An 11,719-nucleotide genomic window follows, 5' to 3' on the forward strand; every position below is an offset into this window, starting at 1 on the left:
GTCAATTTATCATTAGTCATTTTCAATGGTACATTAAAGTGAACCTGTTTTTATTAATGAGATTGGTAAGCCTGGTTTTAAATTTGATTTCTTTAGCGAATTTCTTCTCTAATGTTGCTTATGGATTCATGGAATCTCCATAAAGGAAGAAAAATGGTGATTTTCTCATTTTATCAACACTTCAACCGCATCAGACAGATCAATGCACTCAAGGATTTTTTAATTTTATTATTATTATTTTTTTGTTGTGATTGCTAAAACTACTAGTTATGGGTAGTATATGCTCACACATGAAAAATAATTTTTTGAACAAACTTACTTCATTTGAAACTGATAATTAATTACAACAATGCAATATTGAAATACTGGTTCACATAATCCACATATGGAAGTGGTACACAAACTGCAATTTCCATCCTACTTCAAGCTATCTCACCTCATCTTACTTGGGTGGCTCAATGATTTAATTTTCATTAAACAGAGGTTAAATAGTAAAGCAGTCATTAAACTTTGTGATCATTTATTGTAGTTCCCAGCAAAGTAAGCTAGGGGACCAACTAGAGCAGCATTGATATATGTGGCAGGTTCTGAATGGCTGTAGTCGGTACGATCATCTGAGTAGCCATCATTCTGATCTGGGCCTCCAACGACAGCGCCCGTTAAGATGTTAGGGTTTGGATTAGGTGAATAAAAGAATGGTTGAAACCCACCGTCGCAGCCTATGGCTTGTTGATGGCTTGCTAAGGATGGTAAGGAGGACCCTCTATGGTGAATTCTCTTAGGAAATTTTGTCCCATAGCCTACCATGTAAGACATTTGCAGAGGGTTCTCCCCGAGAATGTAGTCCACCTGAAATTGCTCCAAGTTAGTCTCATAAACATATATCAAGAAATATGTATGTATGTGGGCACGGGCACCCTCTTTGGGGTTAAAGGGGTGAAAGAGGAAACATAGTAAGAGAGGTATTATTGAAAAAGAGGGAGGGGGAAGGAGAGGAAATACAATAAGGTTGAGAGGGGAAAAGAGGAAAGGTGGGATAATGTTGACCCCACTTTATTGTAACTAGAAGGGACGTTTATACCCCCCACAAAGTGGGTCCCACAATTATGTTTTATTACATAGATGTATGGTGAAAGTAGATATATACACTCTGTCAATAACATAAATATGGCTTTGAGGGCGATGATGTATGTATGTATGACTTGCCTGTCTCTTGGCTAAGTTCCTGAGTGTACTCGGTGCGATCAAATTGTTTCCACATCTAAAGGTGTGACTTGAAGCCACCATGTACTTTGCATAAGTTGTGAGTAAGAAGGTTATGGATGTAACATATTGGAGATTACTCTGACTTAGCTTAAACATCAAACCACCTGCATTTCAAAACTATGTGTTAGAATTGAATGATCTATGTACTATGCTAAGGTCCCAACGAACAACTCACTAACACCTTGATTTGATACCAAATCAAATGGTGCCCACATGTGGTGTGGACCCACCAACTGATCAAGATCATGACAATACAATGATGGGGTGATTCTTACCTGCTGTGTATTGGGTAGTTGAAGAGGGAGAGTTCGGTAGAATTCTGCACATGAAATCTTCAGCTTGCTGTCTGAATGGCTCGAAAGATGTATCCTTGTCAAGCAAAGCTCGCTACACCAATAATAACAAGAAGAGAATGTTAAGGACACTCTTAATCCATGTTACCAAACTATCTACTAAATTTTTTGTTTCCATTAGTCATCAATTTTACCCTTGATAGAAGAACACGTGCACCAGCGAATTTGTTATCCCAACTGAAGATGTCTGATGCATCGTTAGCCCCCAACGACTTTATAAAATTAGAGTAAGAAACATCGTTGGTCGCTCTTAGCAGCCATGATGCTCCCCAAAGTAATTCATCCTGAAAAAAGGGACAACTTGTGAATTATATAAAGAACTTACATAGAAACCAGGAATGTTTTGAGCTCTAGAAAGGTAGGTAAGAGTATTTTAATTCAATGAGGATTTTTTGAACAGGTTCATTCTTACCTTATATCCTGAATAAGAGCAATAATACGGGCACACGACTGAGCTTAGCGAGTCGCTATAAGCTCCCCTGTACATGACTGCGAACTGCATTACTTTCTTCGATGTCTTCAAAAGTAACCTCGAGTATGCCGGGTCAGCCTTTCGAAAAACCATGGATGCGGCAGCAAGTGCTGCTGCGGTCTCTCCTGCTACATCAGAGCCCGGATTCCCTGATGAAACAGAGAAGACAGAGCGAACAGTGTCCATGTCCTCGGGACGCTCCCAGCACTTATGATCGGCATTTGGATCACCCACACCAACATAAAGCTTGCCTGGGGTGGCAGTGGCACACTTGAGAAGGTAGTCTGTGGCCCATCGGATGGCGGCTCTTGCACTATCTAACTGAGGGCCCATACGCCCTCCATATTCAAGTGTGCCCCATGACAACATTGTAGTGGTGAATGCCATGGGGAAATTGAACTTGACATTGTCACCAGCGTCGTAGTAGCCGCCTGTTAGATCAACCTATATAGACGCACGTAAGAGATGTTAGTATGCATTTGGTAACATAGTTTCATTGCTTTACTTAAAAAAAAAAAATCTGTTAATACAAACATTCAAAATATGGGCAGAAGTAGGGTTATGAATGGGTGTATCGGAATGATCGATTAATCAAAATACTTGAACACGATTAACTAAAATTTGGGCTCCATTCCCTTGAAACCAAAGGAAATGTTGAAGGCCTTGTACACTAGACAAACTTAACCATACATCCAAACACTTATATCACTATAAATCCTAAACACTAAGTATAACATATTACGTAACGACATACATGAGCAGCCGAACCATCAGAAAGCCCGGAGTTGGACCTCCAAGTGATTTTTTGGTTTGGGGGGAGCCTCCCAGACCTTTGGCCCTGAAAAAACAAGATGGACTTTGTAAGAGCATCCAAGTAATCAGGATGCCCTTTAACACAAACCAAGGAAAGAAGAAAGAAGAGAAAGAAAACAGATTTGAGAGCTCCCCTTCCCTTTGCCATAGTTAATATGGTTAGTAGTACTTTAGGCACGTTTGAGGATTCAACCATCATTCATTTATATAGTAGTTTGGAATCCCAATCACTATAACGCAAAATTAGGCTTTTCTTTCAAGACTTCTTCTTTTGTTTTTTACTATGAGATTTGAATATTTATATATTGAGACATGTTTTTAATGGTAGGATCTAAAGTTTAATAAACATGGGTTCAAGCCGTCATCTCCACACGTATAGTGCATGATACTCTTTTTATTTGATTTTTGATCAACTTGCATATGATTGGTTCCATTTCATCAGATCAGATGGTAATGAAAGCTATACAAATCGATCACGTCGTCCGCATGAGATGTACTAGATCAAGTCAATGATATATGTAACGTTTTTCATTTGTTTGGCTTGTGCCCTACCATTACTTCTAATGCCCCTCGTCTGCGGAAAAAAGTTGGTCTTGTCAATGGAGTAAACTAACCACCAACCGCAAGAATAACGGCTAATTTTTTTTAATTTTGGCTCCTTTTTTCCTATGAGTGAGGATCCTGTACTCCAGGAATTTCATGAACTGTCAAACTCCACTTCTCATTTGTGTCCGATATGGTATACTTCTAAGGCCCACTAACACCCATAATTGAATCCAATGGATGGAAGCAACTGATCAGGTTTAGATTTGGTGAATGGGTTTAGTTGTTCAGAAGGATTTTGCCACGTTGTGAGCAAAGGAGATATGATGTTGGGTATCTAAACAGCTCCGTGGAGCACATGGTTCAGGATCTTTTTTCTTGATATTGTGAAGGGGAGGCGCAAATGGCGCGCATTTGACCCAAGATCGCGCAAAGCAATCGGCGCCAAACTTTTAAATTGATTGATTGCTTTTAGGGTTTATCCAATTTTGATTTTCTTGTTTGGGAATCACATTATCCACTTTCTTTCTTCTTCTTTTTTTTTTTTTTTTTTTTTTTTTTTTTTTTTTTTTCTCCTCTGCTTTAGGACCAAGCTTTGATTTTCATTTTTGTTCTTTTGTCAAGGTTTCAATCACCGAGATGACTCGGGCGAGTCATATTATTATCCTTTATGAAAGTTCGGGATTTCAATGCGAATCGTCCTTCACATTGAGTCATCCAAGATCCCATGACTCAATAAAAACTTGGATAGAACAATCAAGCGTTTCTTTGATAATTTTAATATTTATTATCTAAATAAAAATATGATCTTGTGACCGAGAATTTTCTAACAAAATTTATTATATAAAATAATTATAATTTTTTTGATTGTGGAGAGAATCTTCATGGTATTAAGGCCTGCCTTTTCTATCGTTTCAAGCCCATTTGTTTGTGAATAGATTGATAATCAATGGCACGAGAGACTTTAGAAAAAGTCGGGGCTTGGGAATAATTCGGCAAAAGAAAACTTAGAAAAAATCGATAAAAATTGATAATGTCGGGAAAACATCTGATAGATTAAAAAGTAAAAAATAATTTTTTTTTAAAAAGTATAAAAATGTATTTTATATACTAAATAAAAAATGTTAAAAATAAAAGTAATCCGGTGATTTGATAAAGAATCAGGATTAAATCACTATTGTTCTTGATCTTTTTTGAAAAAATTGTGATTTAACCGTCACTTATAATCATATTGATTATTGAGGTCATTCCAACACGCCTCTAAATAATTATAAACTGAATTGAACGATTTGTTTAGTCTAAGATGAGATGACTTAGATGAGTCAACTTGCTATTTGTGGGTGGGTCAAGATGGAATATTGAGTTTTAAACCATGGCTTATATTAACACCAATGGTTATGGATATCCAAACCAGAACCCGAACCCTAGACACCCGGATAGGGGATTCAAACTTAATTGGATGACTTCAACCAATTAATCATTTTTTGTTGTTGTTAATAAGCATGAGATATTAAAGGGTTGATCCGTTGATGTTGGGTCTTGATTTACATGTTCCCCATCCCAACCCAACCACATCATGGGAATCTGCATGAAAGGTCCGAAAAATGGGTCACCATGTCTAGGCATGAATGGAACATGGGGTCAATCATGATCGCCCCTCATCATCACTATTTTTGGTTTAACTAAAGTTAATGTTGCATATTAACTTTTGTATTATAAAAAGAGTCGTGATCTGATGAGGTGTCCTATTCAGGAATCTTGTCCACATGGCACAGTTTTATTGGAGATTAAACACATTGGGCTGAGTGAAACATAAAGAACAGCTTGTTTAGCAGCCCGATGTGTTTTACTTTACATAGATACTTTACTAATATTTTTCTTTTGTTTACGGTGCTCGCAGAATTTAGGATTCATCAATCACATGGGTCCGCTTGTATTGAATGCATCCCCAATTTATAAAATTACCCTTATTAGGTTTGACATGACACGTGCTAGAGAGTTTGAAGAGTACTATGACGAGAAATTCTGTGAGAAAAAAATCGCTCCTCCTTACTTGATCGTGATTCTTATGAAAAACAGAAATTTCACACCTTTGACGGCATGTTAGGGAAAAGGGTAAAAATATGAAAAGAAAAGAAAAGAAAAATGCTGAAGTTACCTCGGGATGAAAAGTATCTATGGTTCCTATACACTTTCACGTCAATAAGTGCGTTATGAGGTTCCAACTTGAAGTCACTTCAACATAACTCAAAAAATAATTTAAGTAGGATTGTCTACCAAAAAGAATTCTTGTATATATATGTATGTATGTATGTATGTATGTATGTATAATGTGATTTGGAATTGTATGATTGGAGAAAAAAGGAAATACCATTAACAGTAATTAGAAGTGATAAAATTGTACCATAAGATGATTAAAAAAAGAAAAGAAAAGAAAAAAAATGGAGGAGATCCGTCGAGGGATACTTGGATGCAAATTGAAGTTTTTTGGAGTTTGAACAACAATATATGGTGAGATTCCGTCTTTTTATGCCTTAGCTTTGTGTCTTGTGCTGCATCTGCTCTGCAAATTATTGTTATACTTTCTTAGCACTCAAACGATTATTTTATATCTATCCATTCCCATTTTATATCATATCACTTGAATAATGAAGGGCTTGTTTGTTTGCAAGAATTGAGTCGGTCTAATTTTTTGAATCAGAAATAATTTGGGGGTGGTGGGATAATGATCTCATATAAATGAGCCAATGTTAATAAAAGAAAATTTATTAGAGAGAGAGAAAAAAAATTCAACTGGATTTTGGAATAAAAATTGAGGGTTTTTTGGCTAGAAAATTGAAGGTAAAGGCATTTAGGTCATTTTTATTAGTCTCGTATGGAAGACAAATTCCTTGGGGTTGGCCTAGTTGCAAGCCGAGCCTTGATAAGCTCCTCAAGAAGAGTAGGTCAAGTGTTCGAAACTCCATGAAACAATGAATTCCTTAGGGCCACCTTTGAGGGTCTGATTGATCCTCGATTCAACCAATTGCACGTGAGACTTTCTGAGGGGGCGGTGCGTGCAACCGTGGGATTAGTCTTACCAGAAGGTTGGGGGATACCTACAATAAGCAAATAAAATAAAATAAAATATAGGAAGATGAAGGTGCGTGTGGGACCGTGGGATTAGTTTCACCAGAAGGTTGGGGGATACCCACAATAAGCAAATAAAATATAGAAGATGAAGGTGCGTGTGACCGTGGGATTAGTCTCACCAGAAGGTTGGGGGATATCCCACTATAAGCAAAAAAATATAGAAGATGAAGGTTAAGACACATGTCATCCGTTTGAACGTTCGGGGCATCTCAAAGATTGCTCCATCAACATGTCTAAATCACCCACTATTTTAGTATTTGGTGCAATTTTCCTGAGATTTGCCATCAATCACCTCAGGTTTTGTGCACCATACCCAAATTGGCGAGTACAAATTTGCGGTTTAGTAATTTCTGTACTAAGCTGATGAATCAATGGCATGATGCCTCGTGTATTAAAAAACTACTAAAAATCCAAACTCCTAACTGCTCAGAAATTTTCTCTCCACCAACCAATCACGCTTGCTTTTCCAATACACGTGGTGTCAGACCATTGGTTCATCAACTTAGCACAGAAATTCCTTAACAGCAAATTTGTACTCCAAATTGGCTTTGATCAAAATAGAATAGAAATTAACTTTTGGGTATGAAGAAACATAAAGAAAAGATTCTGGTGCATTGCCCATTTAGATCATAAAAAGCATGACAAAATAGTGTGACATTTTCTGTAATTCAAAAAGGAAATTGAAATTGAAAATATTACATTGATTGGGGGCAGCTCCTCTTGAATCGGGCATTCTAAAGTTCATAAACCGAATTTGTTCTGTAACACTCTCATTGGGTTGCCTTCTTTTTTGGAGACAGGTGATGCCCCTGATCCATTATTTCAATAGAAAATGTCGCGATCGAAACATCTCTTCACCAAAAATATATAGAAAATCTCATTGATTTACATCTGAATACATTAATTAATCTCCCTACCAGTAATCAAGGCAAGAGCATCTGCCCCTCTTAAAATGATGAAACCTACTCCCATCCCTCACTATGATCTCCCTCTCAAACACGTTTGAGATCATCTTGCACACTTCATGACAATCCCCACAAACCCTCAAATTCTTCACAATTCTAACGCAACTCCCAACCTCAGTCACTAACAAACCAAAAGCTATGGCTAGTCTTTCACTGTGCACTCTAATCACATTCTCCTTTTCCTCCTCCCCTATGTCATGCAAGACAGATGAAACATCTGGTGAGTACCCGGCCTCCCTTAATCGCCTTTCAATCACTTTGACCATATCATAAATCTCCGAAGAATTCTGGTGTTCCCTATCATCTGCTATGAATCGATGAAGTTTCCCCCGTGCTTCAATCAAGCTCCATCCCGCAACTTTATTAGCACATCGATCAACCATTAATCTTCTAACTCTAACGACGTCTTCCCATTTCCTTGCTTTGGCATAAATATTAGCCAGAAGGACATAATGTCCATCATGGGTAGGGTCCAATTCGATCAATTTCTTCCCAAGGCTTTCACCCATTTCTACTAATCCATGAATCTTACACGCCCCTAACAAAGTTCCCCACAATACTGGATCCGGTTCAACCTTCATTTTCCCAATCAATTCAAGGGCTTCAGCTACAAACCCTGCACGGCCCAGAAGGTCAACCATGCACCCATAATGCTCCATCTCTGGCTCAATGCCATAAACCTCTATCATCAACTTGAAATAGTGTCTCCCCTCATCAACAAGTCCAGATCGACTACAAGCGTTCAAGACGCCAACAAAGGTTACATTAACCGGACGGAATCCCTCACTCGTGAACCTTTGGAAGAGTGCAAGAGCTTCATTTCCAAGGCCATGTGTAGCCAACCCACAAATCATGACATTCCACGACCAGACATCTTTCCGGGACATCTTGTCAAACACTTGTCTAGACTGCTCGATGCAGCCACATTTCGCATACATATCAATGAGGGCTGTGCCAAGTGTAACACTGACGGGAAAATTTAACGACTGTATAGTGGAGTGAACTAATTGGCCATGCTCAAGCAAACCCAATTGAGCCGAAGCCGAGAGAACTGTAACCAATATGGCTTCATTTGGCACTAACCCTTTTTTCTCTCTCATTTCTCTAAAACACTCTAAACCCTTCTCTATTTGCCCTCCTTGGACATAACCCATTATCATGGTACTCCAAGATATAACATCTTTTTCAGGCATTTCCCGAAAAAATTCTTCGGTGACATCAATTTGTTCATCTCTAGCATAACTAGCTAAAACTGCATTCCAAGTGACGATATCGCAGCATTGGGGACTTTCATCAAACACCTTTCTGGAATTTTCTGTTTCACGACAAGCACTGTAGAAATGAATCAACGCGTTTCGAATGTAGACGTCTTGGGTGAATCCGAATTTGACAATGTGACTGTGAATTTGAGTACCTTCAATGATTGCCAAGGCCTTTGCACAAGCTTGGAGGACAAAGGGGAAGGTGTAGTTGTTGGGTTGTAGGATTTGGGTTCGTTGCATGGTGGAATAGAGGAGAAGTGAATCACGAGGGAATTGGGTCTTGGAGAGGCATCTAATCATGTTGTTTGATGCGAAAATGTTTGGGTTTTCGATGTGTTGGAACACGGCGCGTGGGTAGCTGGATGAGGTGGATGGGGAGATAGCCAATGCGGCGAGGAGTTGGCCCATGATGGTGCCATTGTTGTTGAGGCCAATGACTGTGATGCGCGCGTGGGCTTGCTTGATTTGGTGGAGGGAAGGGCATGGTGGGAGGAGAGATAGAGGGGAATGGAAGAAAGCCGTTGTAAGGCGGGAATTTGAAGTTTGAAATATGAAGAGGAAGGCAATATAGGAGTGAGAGAGAAAGAGGTGATACAATTACAGATGGACAAAAGGAAACGCATTGAATAATATATTTGATCATGTAATAAATTCGGTCATTTTAATAATTAGGAGAATATTCGAGCTTATCAAATTTAATTTTAAAAAATGCGACTCAAAATGCAATATATCCTTATAAATTTTGATGAATTTCATAGGAGTAATCAGTTTTTTTTTTTCTTTTTTTTTCAATTTGACACAATAACTTAAAAACTCACTAACATAACATGTGCAAGAATCATAAATTTTTCCTCGAGATACATAATTGCATATATTTTATGGGGATGTGCAATTGTGTATTTTTTGCATTGGGGGCACTTGTCCCCACAAGAATTTTCAAAGTCTAAATTAGTAAGTTATAACAACAGGTTTTAATGGTAAATAAAAAAATCTGTCACTATTGTCCAAAATTTTTTTTCCTCTCTTAGTTGCACTGCACAATTATTTTTTTATTTTTTCTCTTACTTGTTCTCACAAATTTTTTTTTTAACTCTTTGTTGCCAAAATCATCACACATTTTATAAGTTCATTGTCAACCCATCATTGAGAATAGATGACACGACCTCTAAATTACAACAATTCTTATCACTTGAGATGATAAAAGAGAGAGTTGAATGATTTTAATATTTACAAAAAAGAACCTATTTTTTTCAAAAATTATCAAAAACAAATTTAGTTGTTGGACAGTCCAACATTCTAAATGGAGGCTAAATTGTTGGGATGTTAAAGTAAACCATTAAAACCTTGGCTAGTCCAGCTTTTTAATCATTCAAAGGGCATTTTTGGTAAAATAATGCGTTGCTGGACCGTCCAATGACATAATTTGTTTTTAGTAATTTTTGAAAAAAATTAAATTCTTTATCATAAATATTAAAATATTTACCTTTTAATAAATTCAAAGTGGAAGGAGACAGAATTTCAAAATTTAACACAAGACAGACCAACAACATAAGAGTTTACAAAATGAAGGTGTGCCAGTTTGGTTAGTTGGTTAAAATGTTGTAACCGTCTTCACCTACTAATTATTGATCGATAATATTGTTTGTCTAGTTTTTATTTTTTTTATTTTTTTAAAAGGGTGGGAGAAGTAATATTTTTAATTCTAATACTTTAAGATGTAAGACTATTTTAATTCTAATACTTTGATGTTAACTTTAATATTAAGATAAGAAGCAATAACTTTTTTTAATTTATTATAAATTATAAGAAATATAATTAATGTGAAACAAAGAATAACTCAAAACTATAAGATTGTGTCAAAAAACAATAATATTTTTACAGGATTAGTTGTGCTAATTAAAGTTCCCCTTTGAAAACTATGATCTCACTTGGTTGATGACAGAATTAATAAAAAAAATAAAAAATTAACAGAATATCTCATTCAATCGATTGGGACCATTGAATCGACTTCATTACCAATCACCTATGATTGGGTGACACCCAAGTGTTTGATCAGTTCAGACTCTGGCCTGTCTAAAATGGAGATGCATGCTATTTTATTTGTCAAATTAACAAACAAACTTAAAATTGCATTTGATAACATGTTTAGAAAGTGCTTTTGCTACTACTTTACTTGTGATTAATGAAGAGAGATTAAATCATTCATTTGGTTTGGTAATAAACATTAACTTTGCAATAGTTTCACAAATTTAATTACTCATTTAAAAAATTATTAAAGTAATTTTTTTCGTTACTTTTATTTGAAATAATATAGATATATTTTTAACAGTGAATGTGGGTTCGAAATAAATCAACAATGAAAGTAGGGAAAATTACTTTAAAAAGGGTTAAATATTCTAATATTAAAAAAAAAAAAAAACTATTTTTTAAAAAATTACCAAAAGCAAATTAAGTCGTTGAACAGTCCAACATTTTAGTAACTCGCTGGACTGTCCAGTGTTTTAATGTGTTAAAATACATTGTTTTACTAAAAATGCCATCTTAATGCAATGTTTTAAATTTTAATAGCTTGTTTTAACACCCCAGCAATTTACCCTCCATTTAAAATATTGGACTATAGAACGACTTAATTTGGGTTTGGTAACTTTTGAAAAAAGAGATTTCTTTTTATAAATATTAAAATATTTAACCCCCTTCTAGTAATTTTCCCATAAAAGTAAATACCAAATGCATCACATTGGGGGGGAGTGAATCTGAGCTAGGATCCATATCTCAACTGGTTGACATATTGCAATGAACTTTGCACTAATGTCTTTGATTAACCACCCAAAATAAGACCAAATCATCGCCACCATATCACAATTACTTGGATTGGCAACATGTATCATATTTGGCCATTTGATTCTAACATAA

General features: G+C 36.4%; 1 protein-coding gene and 1 pseudogene across 2 annotated transcripts; both read right to left on the minus strand.

Annotated features, from left to right (window-relative positions):
- Window positions 1–319: 319 nt before the first annotated feature.
- LOC147403905 (endoglucanase 9-like) lies at window positions 320–3,067 on the minus strand. The gene is made up of 6 exons (XM_086439692.1): window positions 2,846–3,067; window positions 2,032–2,535; window positions 1,754–1,903; window positions 1,542–1,653; window positions 1,207–1,370; window positions 320–849 (listed from the first exon to the last, which is right to left on the minus strand). The coding sequence occupies exons 1-6, from the start codon at window positions 3,050–3,052 to the stop codon at window positions 517–519; spliced, it is 1,470 nt and encodes a 489-aa protein (XP_086295818.1). The 5' UTR covers window positions 3,053–3,067; the 3' UTR covers window positions 320–516.
- A 3,461-nt stretch (window positions 3,068–6,528) lies between these two features.
- LOC147403906 (pentatricopeptide repeat-containing protein At3g62890 pseudogene) lies at window positions 6,529–9,536 on the minus strand (annotated as a pseudogene). The gene is made up of 2 exons (XR_015177650.1): window positions 7,279–9,536; window positions 6,529–6,545 (listed from the first exon to the last, which is right to left on the minus strand). The product of XR_015177650.1 is annotated as a pentatricopeptide repeat-containing protein At3g62890 pseudogene (transcript).
- Window positions 9,537–11,719: the final 2,183 nt, after the last annotated feature.

This window comes from Akebia trifoliata, chromosome 4, assembly GCF_017979445.1.
Source record: "Akebia trifoliata isolate Shusen 1 chromosome 4, ASM1797944v1, whole genome shotgun sequence".
In the NCBI taxonomy this organism is placed as follows: Eukaryota; Viridiplantae; Streptophyta; class Magnoliopsida; order Ranunculales; family Lardizabalaceae; genus Akebia; species Akebia trifoliata.